This window comes from Panthera pardus, unplaced genomic scaffold, assembly GCF_024362965.1.
Source record: "Panthera pardus isolate Hobbes unplaced genomic scaffold, ASM2436296v1 HiC_scaffold_4, whole genome shotgun sequence".
NCBI classification, from domain to species: Eukaryota; Metazoa; Chordata; class Mammalia; order Carnivora; family Felidae; genus Panthera; species Panthera pardus.
This window is the reverse complement of record NW_026526969.1, coordinates 7,741,791-7,762,194: the sequence shown is the minus strand read 5'-3', so window position 1 is coordinate 7,762,194 and position 20,404 is coordinate 7,741,791. Positions and strand designations below refer to the sequence as shown.

At 52.9% G+C, this 20,404-nt stretch overlaps 1 protein-coding gene across 13 annotated transcripts in view; it reads left to right on the top strand.

The window, feature by feature from the left end:
* The window catches only part of CUX1 (cut like homeobox 1), a 376,245-nt gene that overhangs the window by 157,981 nt on the left and 197,860 nt on the right, over positions 1–20,404 (top strand). For all 13 annotated transcript variants that reach the window (XM_053894158.1, XM_053894157.1, XM_053894156.1 and 10 more), the window contains exon 3: positions 19,135–19,182. In XM_053894158.1, coding sequence (XP_053750133.1) covers positions 19,135–19,182 — 48 coding nt within the window. The remainder of the gene's footprint in view (positions 1–19,134; positions 19,183–20,404) is intronic.

The following is a 20,404-nucleotide window of genomic DNA, read 5'->3' as shown; positions in this document are numbered from 1 at the left end:
CTCGGTCCGGACCAGGGAGAGGAGCCTCTTTCTACAAGTGAACTGATGGCCGGGGCCAGGTCTGGACCCCAACCTTGTGCCCTGTGCCCTTCACCCTCCTCTCTCCACCCCTTCTCCCTCACCCTGGGGTCTGTTTCTCCACACCGCGTGGGGGGCAGTTGGGGCAGGCTTCTTGAACTTCTTTACCTCTAGCATGTTTCTGTAAATTTAGACTTTCTCAGTTGGGTAAAAGCTTTAGAATTACTAAGATTCCTTTTGTATTGCATAATGTTCTTGCCATTTAAAAGATTAGCAGGCATAATTTCAGCGAGCCTTCATGAATGGCATGCCTCATTTAGCTTAATCTCTCTTTGGTGCATGTTAAGACATAGAGAGAGGGTGTCTCTAGCATACACAGGGAGCTTGGAAACGAAAGGTCACACTGATCTAGCCTCTCAGAATAGCGCGCGTCTTAAAAAAGAAAAAGTGAGGTGAGTGGCCTCCCTTAGCCTGATACAAAAGTGCCAAGTGCCCACGGGGAGGGCATCGGAAGTCATTCCCACATCATCTGGGAGGAGAGGGCCAGGCACCGAGTTTGGGGTTACAGTGGGGGAAACCGGTGACATTAACGGACCTTCTCGGCCACAAACGAGCAGAGATCACCTTCGGAAATTTCTGCTTGGGAAAAGCCCTCTTAGCCAAGCCCTGCCTAAGACGCCATGAGCTGCCTTTGGCAGCCTTAGGGATGGCTTCGGGAGGAGCTCGAGCGAGAGGGGCTATTGAGACACTGCTGGCTGCCCCGGAGCCACCAGCATGGGGCGAACACCCAGTAAATGCCAGGTTCTTGATTGAGTGCCTGGGAGAAGTAACAGCCTTGCCGCCAGTCAGGTTAGACTACCTAAGCGCCTACCTGCCACAGAGGAGCGCTTTGCAGACCACTTGGGTAAAAGATGGCAGAGGGGCGCCTGGGTGGCTCGGTCGGTTAGGCGTCCGACTTCGGCTCGGGTCATGATCTCGTGGTTCGTGAGTTCGAGCCCCGCGTCAGGCTCTGTGCTGCCGGCTCGGAGCCCGGAGCCTGCTTCGGATCCTGTGTCTCCCTCTCTTCCTGCCCCTCCCCTGCTCATGCTCTGTCTCTCCTCTCTCGAAAATAAATAAACCTTAAAACAAAAGTTAAAAAAAACTGGGAGAAGTTGAGGGGCTCTGCGTACTGCACACGCAGTAATGGGGTCACATCCCTATCATCGTCCCGGTAACAGCTACCTCAAGGACCTACCGCGTTCCTATTCATTCCAGAATATTCACTGGATTCCTGCTTTGTGTGTCGAACACTGTCCTTGTAAGGCTGGGAGGATCATTTCTACCCGATGGGGGAAAACCTGATGTTCAGAGAGATGAAATCCTAGCAAGGAGCTGAATTCACACAGCCACGACACGCCAGAGCTGGAGTTCCAGCCCAGGCTGATTTGAAATTTTCCATAAGGATGACTTTGCAGATGTGCTTACGTAAGGAAGGGCGCTTCACAGAGCGACTGAAGCATGCACAGCATTTCTGGAATCAAATCTATATTTGGGGACCATGTGTGTTGGGCGTCTCATCTGTAAGGCCACACCCAGTAAGGCCCATCTGTAAGGCCATAGCCTGGAAGGGGCAGGGGCTCCCAGGTGATAGAGTTGTTTGTTGACTTGTTTGTATGTGCATCATCATGCATGTCTGCACGATAAAGAGGATCCCAGAGAGGCTCAGGTGAATACTGACGGAGCCCCTGGGCAGGCAGAGAAGGAGGGGTTCATGTGTGTAAGCACCTGTGACTTGCTAACCTGAGGACTATTCCAGAAGATGCCAGTCAGACTGTCGGTTTACCTTGCTCGGCCCGAGGCGTGTGTTATATTTTATTAAACTTTATTCCTACGGCCCCTCCCAAGGATGTTTTGTTGGGGAGAACCCCTCTCTGGATATATCGCTTTATAGTATAGCGTATACCCACGTTGCCATCTGCTCTCCCGGCATTCCTACCATGGAGTCGGAATCGGCTAAGAGCCCTGTGTTCCAGAGAGAGAGTCGTAAGAGGGCGGTGTGTCCAAGCACCGCCAAGCCCAGCACTCCGCGCGCAGGGGACGTTTGGAGAAGGGTGCACTCTGATCCCGTGATCCTCTGCCTGGCAGAAACCACAGAGTCCCCTAAACTCCCCAAGACCACCAAGAAATGTCTTTCTGGAAAGCTTTGCTGCTCTCTTCGGATGTTGGTGGCATTTGGGAGACAAAGACGGCCTTTTCTGCCTGTTTTCGTTAACTCCTCTATGTAAGAGAACTACCGTGTAGGGCCAGCCAGGCAGGAGACTGAGTTACGCCCCCCCTTGCAAAGCATATGGTGGGGGGCGGGGAGCAGTTGTTAGTTTGCCTGGATACTTGAATTTAAAATACATGTTTTGTTGCAGGTAACTTTGGATGACCGGTAGAGGGTGTTCCCAGATAATTTTACCAAATGAAGTTTTAAGCGCAGGTCGCCATATTGTTGATTTCACGTTATTTTTATATAAACAGACCTCCTAGCGGTCCTCCAAATATACAGACCTTCCCACCAGACACCCTTTTGTGTCCATAGATTCTCAAGGAGCCACCTGATGGAATGCAATGATATGCACATCTGCAGGTGAATCCTCTTAACCTGAGGTCGGACAGATGCATGTTTGATCCTGGGTCTACACAGCCAGTTTCCTTCATGGATCTCTGGCAGGCCTTCAGCGTCTTTTAGAGGTTATAGCTGGAGACTTTGCTGTTGTCACAAGGGGAAGTATGAAATGAATATGAAATACGACAGACAGGAGTGAATGAATGAATGAATGAATGAATGAACGAATGAACGTAGGCAGTAAGCATTGCCCAGAGCGTTCTTAAACTGACTTAGCCACTCATGGAATTTCCCTGCAGTCAGCTTTTGGAAACCCGAAAATATTTTTGATATTTATCTCTTTAAGGAGTATGTAAAAAAAAAAAAAAAAAAAAATCAGCCCCAACCACTATTTTTTAGCTGATTCCCGAATGTGTGATAAGAAACATGATTCCTTGAGGGAGAAAACTGGTTCAGGTTAAATTCTTGTGGAAAGCCTTCTAGCCCTATGACGTTCGGCTCCGATGTAGCAAGAATGTAAATAGCTAGGGATTTTGACCTACCTCAAATATTTACCGATGTAAAACATTCTGTCCTCATACAAAAAAAAAAACAAACAAAACAAAACACCAGCCCCAGGTTATGAATATCAGTATTGTCACTGGGTGTGCTGCCGCGTGCGGCTCAGTTGTAGAGCAAGAGACCTTTTTCAGAAAGGCAGTAAGGTAGAGAAAACGCTAAAGCTCATGTTGAGTTGATTAGAGATAAATAGATCTATATTCACCATATAAGGTAATAAAGGAAAAGCCTGTGTAAATGCTCTCGACATTTATGGACTTCTCTATGATTCATCTAGCAGGGCCAGCGGCACTGGCCAAGAGATATAGAATTCGTTAAGCTGTATCTCTTTCCTGAATTGTTTCGCTTACAAAGAAGCCATGCTGAATATTTAGAAAAAAAAAAATTCCAGAACTGTGTCAAAGTCAGCGTTTGGTAACAGGCCTGAGCAGGATTGCTAGAGGAATTCCAGAAGGGTTTTAAGGCCACTTGTTGACCGGAAGCATGATCGTCCTCTAAGCATTAGCAGTTTTCTGGACCCAGGTCCAGACCCAGTGTATTTTGTGTGTTTTGTATTTTGTCCGTCCCACACCGGGACCACAGGGCTCTGCTTTTTCCCCCGAGTGACTCAGATGCACGCTGTTCCACTTTCATCTGTTACAGAGTCTGGTGTAAATCCTGGCTCCATTTCCAGGGACAGGATTAAAAGTGAGCACCTTGCCTTTTTTTCCTGAAGTCCAGCGGTTTCCAAGCTGGGTCTGGGTCTTGCCGTCCAGGTCCTGGCACTTCCTGGGCAGTAGGCCTGGTAGAAACCAAATTCGATGGCCTTCGTGGTAGGTTGCCATCACGGATGGCTTTAGAAGCCACCTTTACAGCGCCACAAGGGGACGCATCCCAAAGGGACACTGGGTATGCCCTTTGCTCCCCCGACACACCACCTTTCCCCGCCCAGATTTCCCGTGAAATGTGCAAATTTTGAAATGGCACGTCAGCCTGGGACCGCAGTGTGGCGTGTACCCATCAATACCCAGCAGACTTCTTTTTCTTTTTTTTTTTTTTTTAATTTTTTAAGATTTTATTTATTTTTGAGAGAGAGAGAAAGAGCACACGCAGCGGAGGGGCAGAGAGGGAGAGAGGGAGACACAGAATCCAAAGCTGACTCCAGGCTCTGGGCTGTCAGCGCAGAGCCCGGATGTGGGACTCGAACTCACGAACCGTGAGATCATGACCTGAGCCGAAGTTGGACTCTTAACTAAGGACAGAGCCACCCAGGTGCCCCACCTGCTGGATAAGACTGGAAGAAACTAAGGAGATGCTTCCTTGAGGCCTCCAAGGACATCCTTTGGTGGCGGGATGAAGTCTGGTCTCCTTCCTGGAGCCGAGCAGTGCTATTCTGCCACGTGTTTGGGATGCTGAAGTCTAGGGGGGCCAGAAAGTCTGTCTTTGCCCTGGAAGCCTTTGTTTCCCCTTAATTGCTTGGCTGAGGTAATCCACTTGGGAAGCCTCTGAGTGTCTTTAGACATCAAATCTGATTCCAAAGGTACAAATTCCCCAGTTGCCCGCTGACTCACATATGTTTCTTAGACTTGGTTTCCAGCAGTATGATATAAATAATTCCGTTTAGAAATTAAGAAATGATGGCCTGCATTTCACATGCCCTTGGCTCTGTAGTCTTTTCCAAAAGCGAAAACACAAGGAATGATCATAAAGCCCCTGGTTTGATCCCACGTCACTGGGGCCTCCTGGTTGCACGGGGGTCACCAAGTACCTTGTTCGGCCACTAAAGAGCGGGACCGTGCAGACGGAGGCCCCTGCCTCTGTTGACATGTGTGCGTGTGAACGGGTTTCTGAGAAAGCACTTACAGTGTGTGCTCTGTGTCTGCGGCTAGATTTTCCTGTCGTTTATTATTAATTACTCCTCTGAGCAGCTCTGTGAAGCAAGTAAATATTAATAACAATATGCACTGATTATTAAGTTACGATGAAGGTATATCTTTTCCATGACGCTGAATTTTAGGTGAGCTCGTTGCACACAAATGATGAATAAATTGAAAGTAAGGCCTTCAGGTGGGGAAACAAAACGGAGACCAGAACTGGGAAGAGGGGTGGTATGTTCGAGATCTGGTTTTACATCTTCTCTGTGTGTCTTTGGCACAATCCATCCTTGTCGGGTGATTTGCCTGCTGAGCGCCAGCATCCCTGTCTGGGATCCGCGTGTGGTGTGGGCTCTTCCTGCCCCTTTGCTGTTGGTTTACGATGATGTTTTAAGTCTCCCCAATATTGTCTGAGATCTGTGACTTCGTGAGTGTTGATTACAGAAATTTGCATATAGCGTAAAGAAAGAAAGAAATCACTCGTAATCCTAGACGTAAATGTTAGCGTGTTGCTTTTAGATCTTTCCATTCTCCTCTTGTTCATGAATGTTACATATTTTAAAACAATAAAGATCATGCCGTGCATCCTGCTTTGTAGCACGGTTTTCCGCAAACCAGAGTATTTTATATACATGAAAAAATGTAAAACGGCAGATCAGTAGATTTCCTGCTAACACTTACCGCACTTATCAAATAATTTTTCCGTAGAGAAATATGTGTAGTCTGGCCACGTGTTAGCAGGCAGAGTATTTCTTTTCTCCGTGGGCCGTGAGTAGACTGATGAACGCTCGGCCGCTCACTTGGCCGCGTGGATGTCACTGTGTCCGGAGGTTCTGCCATTGAGGAGCAGCGGAGGGTAAACCTTAACAACCCCTCTTACTTTTTAAACTATTATCTGATCCCCATCCTCGATTTTCAAAAGAATGTTTTTCCTGTCAAGAGGATGCGAATTATTGAAAGGCACAGAAGTGACGAATATGCTGTAACTCCGTTCACTTACCACATCACATTGATGTAGTTCTTGCCCTTTCCCCCCAAACGCATTATATGTATGTTTCTTCATTTTTACCCACACGGGGGTCATACTCTAAACCCTGTGTCGTCTGTGGCTTCTCTTTCCTTCTTTAGCCCCTGCTTGTCCTACGGATCTGGGCTCGGTGCCTCTTGGTCAGTGGAGCGCCCCCTGCTGTCCCAGGCCACGTTTGCCCCTCAGGACACCCCGACCCCCAGCACCACGCGATTCCCCTTCACAGCACCAACATTTGACTAGTGTCTCCCACCCCCTAGACAGGAGCCCCCAGGTGGCACAGGAGCCCGGTGGTCTGGCCCACGACTGAAGGAGCTCCAGTAACAGCACCCGAGGGCCCGTAATAGCCACCCAACAAATATCTGGTGGAAAAATGGCAACGGTGCGTTATTTAATGGTATTGACTGTCCTTTGAAAGATACTTTTACTGGCTACCTAACGTGCCATTTTATTGCTTTACTCGGATTTAACAAGTAACCCCATACCGTTGGCCTCTGTATTATTTCTGATTTTTCTCTTTTCTAAACAGGACATGCTAAAAACATTCCTGCCCATAAATCTCTGCCTACGTCTGTGGCCATCCTTATGGATAAACTCCCAGAAGTAGAAGCACCAAACTGACGGATCAACCTACATTCTAATCCCAAGTAGCCCCTTTGTCTCAATGTCCACAGGGCCTAAGGCCTCGCGTAAATTAACACGGTGGGCACGTGTGGTGAAGTACGGTCACGCTTCCTGGTTCTTTTGAGGAGCCCCAGGGTAAAAAGACACCTCTGGGGCAGGTCCCCTGTCTGGTACGTGACCCCATAAAAGGTCAGGGTGCTGATGATGCGTCTGAGCATCCACTCGTTTTCTTACTCAGTCCGCAGGCTGCACACCGTCAGTGGCCCCGGGAGCAGACTTGGGGTGTGCGTGGCCCCTCCCTCCGCTGTCTGCTGGGAATCCGGAGTCGATTCATCTTTCACACAGAATATAAACCCCACGAAGGCAGCGACGAGCTCACTCCTGGCCCGTAGTAAAGGCTTGAACGGTTTTATAGTGGGTTAGGCGTCCAACACGTGGTTCCTCTCTTTGACAAACTCAGAACCCAGTGATGTGTAGATACGTAAACCAATCACGGCAGTGTTTTCAAAGTTCTGAAATAAGACTAAGAGTTTAGGCATGAGCGTTTATTCAGAAGTGACCTAAAGGCAAATCAGAGGTATTTAGAATACTGGTTGGAGGAACCTGAGGTTGCCTCTTCCCCCGGCCACCCAAAGCCCTGGCAGGAAGTCCCTGTGCCCCCCGGGCAGGGCAGACGCCAGCCCAGGCTGTGACAGCCAGCGTTTCCAAGCCCTCGGGCCGGCGGGCGCCACGGGACGCTGGGGGAGGGCTTCGGGGCCCAGAGGCGGCTGGCCGGCCCAGCTGGTTCCCGGGACGCCAGCAGCTCCTCAGACAGCCTTGACCTGCCGGCCGCCGGATGCACGTCTCTGCCCCAAGCCTAGAAACCTTAGAGCTGCCGTATCTCAAACATCTTGGTCTCTTAAAATTGACTCCAGAGAGCTTTTGTGTCGGGGTGCATATCCATCAGCAGCGGTGTGTTAGCGATCGAAACTGAGACTTTTTAAAGCACAAGAAGACACAAGCCCACGTGGCATCACATCAGAGTGATGACCTCATCACGCATCACAGAGCATCCGGAAGACTCCACGGACATTCGGGAGACAATGAGAGTGGAAAAGGCGAATCACAAAAATAGTTGGGAGCTCGTGGACCCTTGGAAGGATCTCGGGGAGCCGGGAGTCCCCAGACCTCACTCTGAGAACCACGGCTTGGCGACCTTTGGGCTGTCCCGTAACTCCTGGGCCGCCACGAGGCACTATCTGTTTTTCCTTCAAAGCAGGGCCTCTGCGTCTAGAATCTGGGCACCGTCCTCAGCCCTTATCGCCTTAGGTCCAAGTTCAGGCGTACCAGTCTGATAAACCTGCCACTTCTCATCATCAAACGAGTCTTCCGAAGGAAGGACACCACTTGCTCTTGCCCAGGGACCCAGCGGTGCCCCCCTCTGCCTTCCCGTGCCCGCGGCTGGCCCTCGGCACTCCCCACCGGGAACCCTCCCCTCGAGCCCCGCAGACACTCCCCTCCGGCTCCGCAAAGCCGGGCCTTCCCATTACGCGGTTTCATTAGGCACAGTGCTTAAGGCATATCCATCAGTGTTAGAGACTTTTTGCCAAGATACAGAACATGTTTTAAATGGAGCAAAGAAATTTAAATGGGAAGAAATTATAGCATGAGTGAGTTTATCCCTTTCAAGATAATCTCATTTAATAACCAAAAAACTCACAAAGATGTGCACTTTATCCAGCTACAAAGGCAGCGTGGCAGGTTATATATTGTGGTAATTACATGTTTGGGGTTCCATTCCCTTCCTTAAACTAGATTTCTATTATTTCAGAAAATCAGCCACTGTAGAAAAGGACTATTCATTTATTTCATTGCCGGGTGGCCCATACACTGTAAAAATAGGTCAAGAACAGTAATCTAAATTGACTGCTGATAAATAATTAAAGCTAATGGAATTTTCTCAAATCTGTGAACTACAATCTTTGAGAAATTGCCAGGACATACTGTCTGCTGTTGTATAGAAACATATTTTTTATTTAACACTTCAGTTTAAATGCCATTTAACATTACCTTTTTCTATCACAAGGACTGCAGGGAGTACGTGTTCATCTCTAAAAGTCACCAAAAGTAGGGTGCTCCATTGATAGCCGCGTGATTCACCTTCCGATGATGAGTCGGGAAGCGGCTTCGGTATCGCGGCACAGAGAGAAACTTCCCTCTTCACCGACCTGTATCTTAAGTTGAGCTGGACAGCGTGTGCATCGTACAATATACGTTGTCTGGGTTCAGCACCTCCACACCTGGGCCGTGATCCGCCGGACGCGGTAAGGGAGAAATTCCTTCAATCTAAGTGGCGTCCAGGGAAATAAAGGCCAAGAACATTTTTTCCTTTTACAGATAATTAACGATTCTTTCATTGGTGCCACCGGGACCTTATAAAAATACACCGGACAAAGATGCATAGACGTGTTTGTAGAAGGGATGGCTTATCAATACGAAAGCAGACTGTTCTGTGACCGTCCATAAGGCCGGCCTTTGGTATGGTGCACCACGTGGGTTTTTCTTCGCTGATAAGAATGGTTCAGACACCATCAGGATATTTGAGAACCCCAGAGACCTCACAAGAAAGAATCAGTCTGTCTTCAGCATGTTGGCTTTAAGATGGAGAAAAGAGACCCTATTTTTCTCCATTCAGTCCGATGAGGATCTCGGTTGGAAAAAAATAAATCCCCAATTTCTGATTACTTCTCAGCAAAGCTATGGTTCCGTTAACCTGCAGTATTCTTCTCTCACCTAATGCTGTACTTAGTGTGTGTTAATGTACTTTTAAATGGTGGGCCCCATTTCGGAAAATAAATGTGTTCGTATTTTTCTTTAAGAAAATCCTCGGGATAGGGGTTTCTTGATGTCCAAAGGAAATGAGTCCATCCAGTTACCCCTATCCAGCTTCTGTGTCAGCGGCACCTCTGGCAGCTAGAATCTGAGTGTTTGTTCCCTCCGGAGGCGGGAGGGCTTTGCCGAGGGGGTCCCACAACAATGGTTGGGGGGGCATTTGGTCCAGAGGGAAGACACGCCAGCTCGGTGTTTGAAATCTGTGATCCACGACGAGGCGCATCCTGACACCATGACTGACCCAGGAGGGGACGGGAGTGGCCTTGGGAGGGCAAGCCGCGTGGCCGGGACACCACAGACAGGTCGGAGATTGGACCAGTTGACCCTTCGATTTCCAGGTTAACCTGACGGAGGTGACGGGTGACTAGCTGGCAGCTTGTGATCTTAGAGCGAACGGACCCTCCCCCCCCCAACCTCATGAATCTCCCCCTGCCTGTTCCCTGGGATCAGTCAGCTGAAGGCTTGGTGTCTCTCAGAGTGAAATCTAAAAACACTTTCTGTTTCAAACATACACAAGATAGGGTGAGGAGTACCGTGAACCCCGGTGCGCCGTCGTCCCTCTGTGCCAACGACCGGCACGCTTGTCCTTTCTCATTCTCAGCGTGAGTGAGGGGAGGGGCAGAGAGAGAGGGAGACCCAGAATCCGAAGCGGGCTCCAGGCTCTGAGCTGTCAGCACAGAGCCCGACGCGGGGCTCGAACACACAGACCGTGAGATCATGACCTGAGCCGAAGTCGGAAGCTCAACCGACTGAGCCACCCAGGCGCCCCAGTGACTTCGGTTTTATAAGCAACACCTTTCCCTTGATGCGGCATAAAATCGTGGTACATCTTACGTGTGACGATACTACATTTTATGACGATACTACGTTTTACTCCGCCATATACTGAATGTATACCTAAAACGTTTTCAAATGAGTATTTTCTCCCTTGGAGGCCTGAGTAGGAAGGGGGAAACGGGGGGTGAGTAAACTCATTTGGAGATCACTTTTTCAGCCCCAGGTGGGTGTGTAACATGCATTCAGCTGATGCATACATAAGCATTTCGAGGGTTTTCAGTGCAAGCCAGTCTCCTACTTTAGCCTGGCCTCTAGCAGGGGTTATTCCCCTCCCACCTTTCACCATCCAAACACGGCCAGCAAAATGTGAACTGAAACGGGGGAGCCTGGGTGGCTTAGTCATTAAGCATCTGACTCCGGCTCAGGTCATGATCTCGCGGTCCGTGGGTTGGAGCCCCGCGTCGGGCTCTCTGCTGACAGCTCGGAGCCTGGAGCCCGCTTTGGATTCTGTGTCTCCCTCTCTCTTCTCCTTCCCCGCTCACACTTGTTTCTTTCTCTGTCTCTCTCAAAAATAAAAAAAAAAACGTTAAAAATCTTCTAAAAATGTGAACTGAGTGGAGAGGGGAGCATGGAGAGTGGCCCTGGGCCAAGGTGGTTCTGAAACAGTCGCCCAAGGGTAGTCACTGCTGCCGCCGGCTGGGTCCCCGACAGATCCTGTGACAGCCCTGGTCGAGCCTTTCAGAGGCGACCTGGCCCAGCGCCTCCACTGTCCCCACCCTGCCCCCCTGCCCAGTACTCCTGGGAAGGCCGTGCTGTCCCCAGAGAAGACAGGACCCACTCCTGGGCCACCACCATAGAGGATGAGGTACCTCTGAGGGACGCAGCTAGACGGCTGTGAGTGTTACGGTGTCATTTCGCAGAAGTACACGTGAGTTAACACCGCGGAGCCGAAGCGAAAGGGACATTGTGCAATTGAGTAAAACATCCTGAGAAATCAGAACCATACGATATTTTGAAAATAGACACCGTTTTATGACGGAAGATGTGTCTGTGATTCACAGCCTCTTTTCGTTCAGCCGCGACAGCCAGGCTGTCCCCGTTCACCTGCTTGTCCTTCAAAGCCTAAACATCCGTGTCCTGGGCACCATTCTTTTCCTGGACACAGAGGTAGACCTTGGTGGCCACCAGTGCCGAATCTGTGGTACGAGATTCTGTGATAAGCCCGGCCCTGGGAACGGTAGAGCAAATACCAGGCCCCGAAGTGGGAACAGAGCCTTCCAGAAACTATCCAAGTGCCCTGAATGGGCAGAAAGCCAGCGCCACACGCTGCGTTTGGGGACGTCTTCCACTTGTAGCTCACAAGTGGGGCCGCTGAGTGCCACGTGGTGGTCTTGTTTTGTTTTGTTTGGGGCTTTTAAATCAGAACGATTTTCTCCAAGGATCGTCATGACCCAGAAAGTTTCCTCAGTCGCATTGCACCATTCAGCTTTCCGATCTAAAACATGAGCTGCGAATCCGTGGTGTGGAGAACAACGGAAATCCTTTCCGCCTAGAAGCGTCTCTCGATAAACATTGCTTGTTATTTGGAATGAACGCAGGGGAGAGAAGGTTGTATTGCGCCTTTCTGGCTTTGCCAACAGACATCGATAGTAACAATCTCGACGTCGCTCTGTGCATTAAGATGTCTGCTGCTTTTTGCTCAATAAATGGTACAGGATCAAAGCGAATTGAAAACCGCACTGCAAAGCCTGTCACTGGGTTAAGTGGGTACCCCTAAATTATTAAGGTTTTCTTTTTTTTTTAATTTTTTTTTTTTTAACGTTTATTTATTTTTGAGACAGACAGAGCATGAACAGGGGAGGGTCAGAGAGAGGGAGACACAGAATCCGAAACAGGCTCCAGGCTCTGAGCTGTCAGCACAGAGCCCGACGCGGGGCTCGAACTCACGGACCGTGAGATCGTGACCTGAGCCAAAATCAGGAGCTGGACACTTAACCGACTGAGCCACCCGGGCGCCCCTCTCTAGAGCTGTTGAAACATATGTACACGTGTAAGTGCTGACACACACATCCAGCTTTAACACCTTAAGAGGTTCTTTAAGCAAGTCTGTCACGCGATGGGACTGTTCCTGGAGGAATAATTGCAAGAATACAGCAGGTTGCTTACAGCAGGGACAGTGGAGACGAGTTTACTTCCTTTACGGTCACGATGGGAGGCTCGGCTCTCTTTGCCTTCCCAGAATGCGGCGCCAGAACTCAGGAATACTTCGGTCACCTCCTCTACTTCTCACAGCTGGTGTTTTCGTGAGGCAGGCCCAGACCCGGGTCGGCGGGGTGTGGGGTAGACTGAGGCAAGCCTGGTAAGAGGCGCCGTTCTGTGGGTTCGACTCCAGGGTGCCCGGGTCTTGTACCATCCGGACCCTGCACCAAGGCCTCTGTGCCCTCACCCTCTCTCCCTGCCTCTTCTGTCCTCCACGGTGGTGCCAGATGCCTCGGCCCCGCCACCTTTTACATTCTCTGACCCCGTCCAGTTTTACCATTTCCCCTCAGAGTTTGGGCCCATTATAAGACTCGAGTGACAGATGAGTCCCCGACTCCATATCCCCGTCCAGGTGGCCCCCAGATGTCATCCCTGTGCCCACACCTGGTCAAGGCAATTGACTCCTGTACAAAATCTCGCCGTGGCACGGGCCTTGGAGAGCTGGGGTCGCGTCCTCCTTTCTGGCTGTGCCACGTCGGACAAGTGCTCCTCCCCTGCTGAGCCTCAGGTGTCCTGAGGTCCGTCCCTTCTGTCGGCAGGACTGTTGCGGACAGCGGTGACCCTAGCACGTCTGAGGTCCCTGCCGCAGCGCTCGGTGCGTAGGGCATGCTCAGTGAGAACTGTTGTCAACTCTGCCCGAGACCTGCTCCCCCCACCCCTTCCCACCTCTCTCCTGAGAGCTCAGAGCCCCAGCCCCTCAGCCCCTCACAGGTTGGCTTCTACCCCCAACTCCATTCAGGGGGCGCTCGGCATTCCCGGGACCTCCCCGGCGGCCACATCCAGAGCTTTCCGCGAGCCTCAAGTCTGTGATGCCGTTTGATAGAAGCGAGCACCTTCTCCCTCTTGGAACCGCCTCCTCCTGACCTCTGCTCTCCCCGCTCTCCTCCTGCTTCTCTCATTCCTGTTCTTTCACTTCTGCCTCCGACCGGCTGAGAGAGGGAGAGCTGGCTAGCCCCGAGCCTCTCTCCCAGGAGACCCCCGATTTGTGAATCGGCCCTGGGCTGCTCCATGAGATGGGGGTTGGGGGGGGTGGCACTTGACATGCGGCCGGTCCAAAGAGAGATGTGCCGAGGCGTAAAATGCCCCCCAGGTGTCAAAAGCTTAGTACCGGAAGTATCTGTTCTCTGTTAATAACTTCTATATTGATGGGGCAGGAAATGAAAATATTGGGGAGATATTCATTTCATCTGGTTCTTTTTGCGTTTTCAACATGGCTTTGGAGAGTTCTAAGTCACCTAGGAGGTTGGCACCCGGATTTTGGCGGTGGTGGCGCTGGCCTGGACTGTGGACCGGGCCTTGCACCAGGCCCCCCTCACACGCCCGGGTCTTGATGCGCTCGGATGGGGCGTTCAGCCACTCACTCACTCTCTCTCTCTCTCTCCCTCTCTCTCTCTCTCTCTCTCTCTCTGTCTCTCTCTCGCTTGCACCCACCCCGTGTCTTTCGAGTCCCGCCTGTGTGCCGGGCCCCTGCCGTACACACAGGAGACTGAGATCAGTGCTCCTGGAAGTGGAGCCCGACATCACGTCCGCTCTCTGGGCCGCAACCAGGCCGTGGGCTGCAGAGGGCACCGTGCGCATCAGGCCGGGCCGCACCCGCCGCCCTCCCCCTGTACCCCCAGGGAGTGGGACTGACCCCTGAATGTGACCGGCTTCCTCAGTCCACCCTTTGTTTTGTTTTGTTTTGTTATTTATTTATTTATTTATTTATTTATTTATTTATTTACTTGGAGAGAGCGAGCATGAGCAGGGCCGAGGTGGGGGAGGGGAGAGAGAGAGAATCCCAAGCAGGCTCTGCACTGACCGTGGGCACAATCTCGTGAACTGTGAGGTCGTGACCCGAGCCCAAATCAAGAGTCGGACTCTTAACTGACTAAGCCACCCAGGCGCCCCCAACCTCTGGAGTTTTGAAGCGTCCCACGCCTAGACTTCCCTGGCAAAATATCATCCAGCCCCGCTCGGGTGCTGGAGGTGCAGGATATGGGACTGTGGGAAGGACTACAACCCATTCCCTGCCCTCAAGCAGCCCTCGGTCCGGAAGGAACAGGATCGCTCCTGCCCTTACAGACTCCCAGTGGGAAGCGACAGGAAACACATCCTGTGACGGACACCGGGGCCTGGCTGCCTTGGTTCTGCAGGCCCAGATCTAGACCCGTTGAAAGCCTTAGGTGCCCCCTTTCCAGAGTCCGAGGCCCAGCAGGTGCCTCCGGCCGTCGGACCGGCAAGGCAGGCCCACCGTCTGCCCCCAGAGCCCCCCGACTACCTGCCGGTGGGGCGGGGGCTCAGCCATAGCTCCCTGGAAAGCCAAGGGCTGTCCCTGCAGTGGTCGTGAGATGGGCATCACACTGAGTTCCCGTCCTCGAGCTGTTTACATCTTGCTTGTACATAGTAGATTCGCGTGGCTCTGTGGCCTCGGAGAGGGGGACTCGCCGCGCACGTGTGAAAGCGGAGCTTGCGTGCCGCGAACCGTGCCGGTGCCGCCTCGGGAAAGTTCGCCAGCTCTTTACCCGCTGGGATGCACACCCTAGTGCCGGGCTGCCCGGCGAGAACACCGGAGACTATAGCCGCACCTCATTAGCCCATCACCGTCCTCGAAGTCAGCTTTTTTAGAAAACCAGCAACAGACAGGTTTTTGCCATCCTCCTGCGTCTGCAGCCTGTCACCAGAGTGGTGCCGGGCGCCCGTCCTGCCTGCCTGGCCCGGCCTCGGGGAGGCAGGGGGAGGGAAGGGGGCCAACCCAGAGTCCCCGGGCTCTCCCCGCCTCCACCCCAGACTTCTGCGTCATTACCCGTGGTCGCGGGTTTCTGCCAAAGAAGCGTGGCTCGTTCCTCGCGGTCGCAACATAGGCTTTTACCCCTGACCCTGCCCGGGACCCAGAGGTGATCTCCCCTCGTTCCTCGCCCTTTTCGTCCTCTGTGCTGCGTCCTCCCGAGAGGGACAGGGGCTAAGTGAGACGGTGTCGTAGTAGGGTCTCCTGTGGCTGCACCGCGGACCTGCTGGTTCAAAACATCAGAAACTCCTCATCCAACAGTGCCGGGGATCAGAAGGCCAACACTGGTGCCACGGGGCTGAAGCCAGGTGTTGGCAGAGCTGTATTCTCTCAGAAGCTCCAGGGAGGGGCGCCTGGGTGGCTCAGTCGGTTAAGCGTCGGACTTTGGCTCAGGTCATGATCTCGCGGTTCGTGAGTTCGAGCCCCGCGTTGGCCTCTGTGCTGACGGCTCAGAGCCTGGAGCCTGCCTCTGATTCTGTGTCTCCCTCTCTCTCTGCCCCTTCCCTGCTCATGCTCTGTCTCTCTCTGTCTCAAAAATAAATAAACATTAAAAAAATAAATAAAAGAAGCTCCAGGGAGAATCATTCTCTAGGCGCCTGCAGCTTCCCGGGCCGCCTGCACCTCTTGTCGTCCACCCCTGTCATTCTGACCCCCGCTTTCACCGTCACACGCTCTCGGGCTCTCGCCCTCCTTCCTCCCTCCTGCCTCCGGCTCGCTTGGGATCCAGGCGTGTCTCCCAGACTCAGGGCCCCCAACTGCCATCTGCAGAGTTCCTTTCACCATGTAGCCTAATAGAGCCACAGGTCCCGGGGATCAGGACGTGGGCGTCCCTGGGGGCCGATAGTGGGCCTAGCACGGATGGCCTTATTTATTTAGGAAGAGCCTGGTGAAGAGTCTGATTGGTTTTGGTCGTCGAACTTGGCGCAAAAACACGGAAGATGATGCATTTCCACCTCCACATGAGCGGGCTGCATTTGCAAAGGATCAGGGTCTTTGGATGCTGAGGAATTCGGCAGGTGGCGGAAAGGTCCCCCAGCCTGTGGCAGGGGCACGCCGTGGACGGCGGCCTTCGGGAGCGCTCCGCCCGTGTCCTGGGGAGGAGCGAAAGCACGGACCTCTCCACGGAAATACTGGCGTCACCCGTAGGAATGCAACTTAGAGGAAGACGTATAATTAAAAGGGAAACTGGATACTTCTTGATCAGATACCTTGGCGGGGTTACAATCCAGAATAACGTGGGTTAGCTGTGTCTGGCCCAGAGCCGATGGTACAGCCCCGTCTCATGGCCGACTCTGCAGCGAGGGAGGTGCTCCGCGTCTGGCATCTGGCACGATGGCCGCCAGCCTCCCGTGGCTGCCGAGCACTTGAAAGGTAGCTCCTGCCACCGAGGAACTGAATTTTTAAATTCAGTTGCTTTAAGTGACAGTTCAGGCGGGAGCAAGGGGTCCTCAGGGTCCCAACCTGGGTTCTGGAGGGAGGCTTTAGGAAGGCCACGGTGGGGTGATTTGCCGGACAGTATCCCTGAGGGAAGCATCGCTCACTTTCCTCAGATTTTCGGAAGGCCTCACGACCCAGGGCGGGTAGGGGCCCTGGTCCAGAGGAAAACCACCGAGGACACTGGAGCACAAAATACCCGGAGCCGTGCTTGCTGATAGTGCTCCCTAATAGTGCTCGGCTCGGCGAGTGAGTGAGGTGGGTTCGAGCTTACGACCGAAGGGCCCTTTGGCTCAGGTGCCTGTCTAAAGGAGCACAAAACGCTGTCAGTCAGTCGCTGAAAGAGCGAGCAGGTGCCAGACGTGCAGCTGACAAGGACGGCTCACCTCGGGGTGGGGCAAGCAGGCCCAGGGCCGGGCTACTTAGACCATCCCAGCACCCCAGCGGGAGAGGCCGGGCGCTCAGCCCCCACCCCTTCCGGGGTCCGTGAAGTCCCTCCTCATCCACCTTCAAGTGATGCTTGAAAATCCCGATGCCAGAAAAGGCTGTCTTCTGTGCACTCCGATCGATTTAGGATTAACTCTAAATTTGCTAGAGGGGCGCCCGGGTGGCTCAGTCGGTTAAGCGACCGACCTCGGCTCGGGTCACGATCTCGCAATTTGTGGGTTCGAGCCCCGCGTCAGGCTCTGTGCTGACAGCTCGGAGCTGGAGCCTGCTTCGGATTCTGTGTCCCCCTCTCTTCCTCGTACTCTGTCTCTCAAAAGTAAATAAAATCAATTTAAAAAAAAAAAATAAATAACTTTTTTTAAATTTGCTAGAAACCTTTTCCTTGAATGGTAATGGCGATGTTACTCATAACAATAAAAAGTTGTTCATACTATTAAGTACTTGCCGTGTGTCAGGACCAATACTACCCATGTGGATTACACTTGATCCCCTCTCCGGGGAGGACATCGTGACCCTTGAGCATGTGGAGCTGAGAAAACTGAGCTTTGGGAGGCGAACTGGGATCCAGAGCTCCCGTGGATGGTGAGTGGCGGGGCCAGAATTTGGAATCAGGGCCCCCGCCTTCTGCCTTCTGTCTTCCGGACGTGGTTCTGACCTAGGAGCTGTGGACAGACATCCAGACCCTTCCTTTGCTTGGTAGCACCCGTAGGTTCGACAACGGCCCGGCTCAGCGGTTTAGAGGTGGCGAGAGCCCAGACGGGCACATGGACAGCTGACCTACAAAGATCCTGCCTGCCTTCCCGGCTCGGACGCCACTTCCTCTGTGAAACCACTCCTCACCTCCCTTAATCTGAATTGACCCTTCCTCTGTGTTTCCTACCGCCCCCCTTCCCTGGGGCTCCTGACAGAATGCTTTGCCTTCTTGTGTTCTGGATTGGTTGGCACATGTCCAGTCCTCACCGGTCTAGTCAGTGTCCGTTGGCGTGTGCTTAAGGCCCGGAACCCGGAAGTATGCGGATACCTGGCTTTGGTCCAGACTTACTAAATCCAATCTGGCGCGTAGGTCGTGCTCAGTGAACGCCTCAGATGTCCGTGCCTCACGTCATTGACTTGTCGGTACAATTGACACGACGTCGTGGGAGTCGGAGGCGTCCGGTGTGTTGGTTTGGCACGTTTGTATTTTGCCCCGTTGTTGCTGTAACAGTGTGAGCCTTTATCACATCGCGTGATTGTCATTTCCTTGTTGCGCTGAGAACAGTTCAGATCTAGTCTCCCCGCAGCTTTGAAGTTTACGATACAGTAGTGTTGACGATAATCGCTACGTTGTGCCTCAGCCAGTTATTTCATTTCAAAGAGAATCTTCTCAAGGAGACTCATACCGACTTCCCTCTGGGCTGTTCCATCGTCTTAAAATGTGGACTGGTGGCTTGGGATGAAATTTCCACTGACCGTGTCAGACATGGCTTCCAAACAGATGTATCTCCTAGTGAGTGACAGCGCCCTAAGGCAACAGATAAAATGCGACATGGGGACCCCAGATCCTTTTCAGACACCTTTTCAGTCCAATCTACACCGTAACTCCTGTTTTATGCTAAGCAGGTCACCTCAGACCGATACGAGCAAAAACTTGCGTCCCTAGCGCGTTGGGGGGCGAGGTGCGTATAACCTGGACGGGGTAGAAATAAAATCTGATGGTATTCTCGAGGAAGTTCATTTAAACGACAGAGCGCCAGTCGGCGTGATTTATGTTGTCCGAACGAAGGAAACGGACAGGGGAGGGACCAAGATTGCTTTATCTAATGGCAGTCATCACTGAATTCAAAGCTGTTTTGATAGGAGGACTTAACGAATGTTTCCCTTCTCTTTCCTTCTCCAATGGCTGTTTCCTGACGCGCCCCTCCCGCTCCAGGATTTGCGCAAGCAGGTAGCGCCGCTGCTGAAGAGCTTCCAGGGGGAGGTAAGCATTTATGTTTATTTTATACCCTGAGCCACCCTTCGTAGTTCATCGTGCTTTCTTTTCATTCTCATTAAGTAAATGCCATTGACAGAAGGGGCTTGCCCAGATGGAACCTTCCCAGCCGCACTAACTCCATGTCATGTGGATTTTGTGCTTCCCGGTGTGATGTTTCCACTGGGTCCTCCATTAAAGCCCGCGTGGAAAGCGAAGCCGTGTCCGCAATGGAAGGAGGTGTGGCGGATCCAGGGGCGAGGCGGCCTGCGCGCTTGCACTTCCCACGGTGGACTGAGTTTGTCCACACCGCGGCCCCTGGGAGCCCGCACGTCCTCAGGCTCGCCGGTTGCCGGAGTTAGCCTGGGGCTGCAGCCGCCGGGAGGCCTCCTGTGTGGGGGGCGGATGCAGTGGGGCAGGCCGGTGCCTTCGCGCCCAGCTACTGAGGGAAGAGGGATCTTCACTCGCTTGAGGCTGGCAACAGCCACGAGGAGTCCGTTTGGGCTCAGCAGAAGCAAGAGCTCTCTGTCGGGTCCTTCCAGACGGGGAGCGCGCCGTCTGGCAAGATGGCGGACAGCCCTTGGAGACGTGAGCGGTCGAGGTGGGTGACGCTCCGGCTCCTTCGTGGCCCTTTGTGTGGTCCCGGCGAATTTGAGAACACCGGGAATTTTGGGATGGTTGCGGAGTTACCCGTTCCCAGCTCTTCGCCTCTCCCGTTGGAACGATGGCAGCAGTGGTAATACTGAGGAGAGGGGACAAGACTTTTTCAGAGCCCTCCAGAGAACCCAGATTGGTAGGATCGTGGGATTCTAGTTTTTGGCCACTTCCCGATGCCCAGAGAACGTGGGGAGGGGGCCGGACCTGCGCAAGTGAGACGGCAGGTTCAGGGCGGGCCTTCTCGGCCCCGCAGCGAAGGAGGCCGGCGTCCTGGGCCCGGGGCTCCCGAGGAGGGGGCGGGGGCTGCCCTTTGGCAGATTCTCCAGGTGACCGCAGAGGGCAGGGGAGCCGTGCAGGAAGCAGCGGGCACCGTTGGCACCGCCGAAGGTTTCGGGAGGGACGCAGCAGAGGGCCCTTCTCTGCTCACCGTCTCCTGCCGCAGGAAGCCCTCCCGCGCTCGGGTCCCCGAGGCTCAGAGGCTGTCACTGTCCCAGGGCCGGAAGGACACGAACTGCCTTTCCTCAGAACTGCATCTCCGAGCCTCGTTTTCTGAGCGAGACCGTCACCTTACACC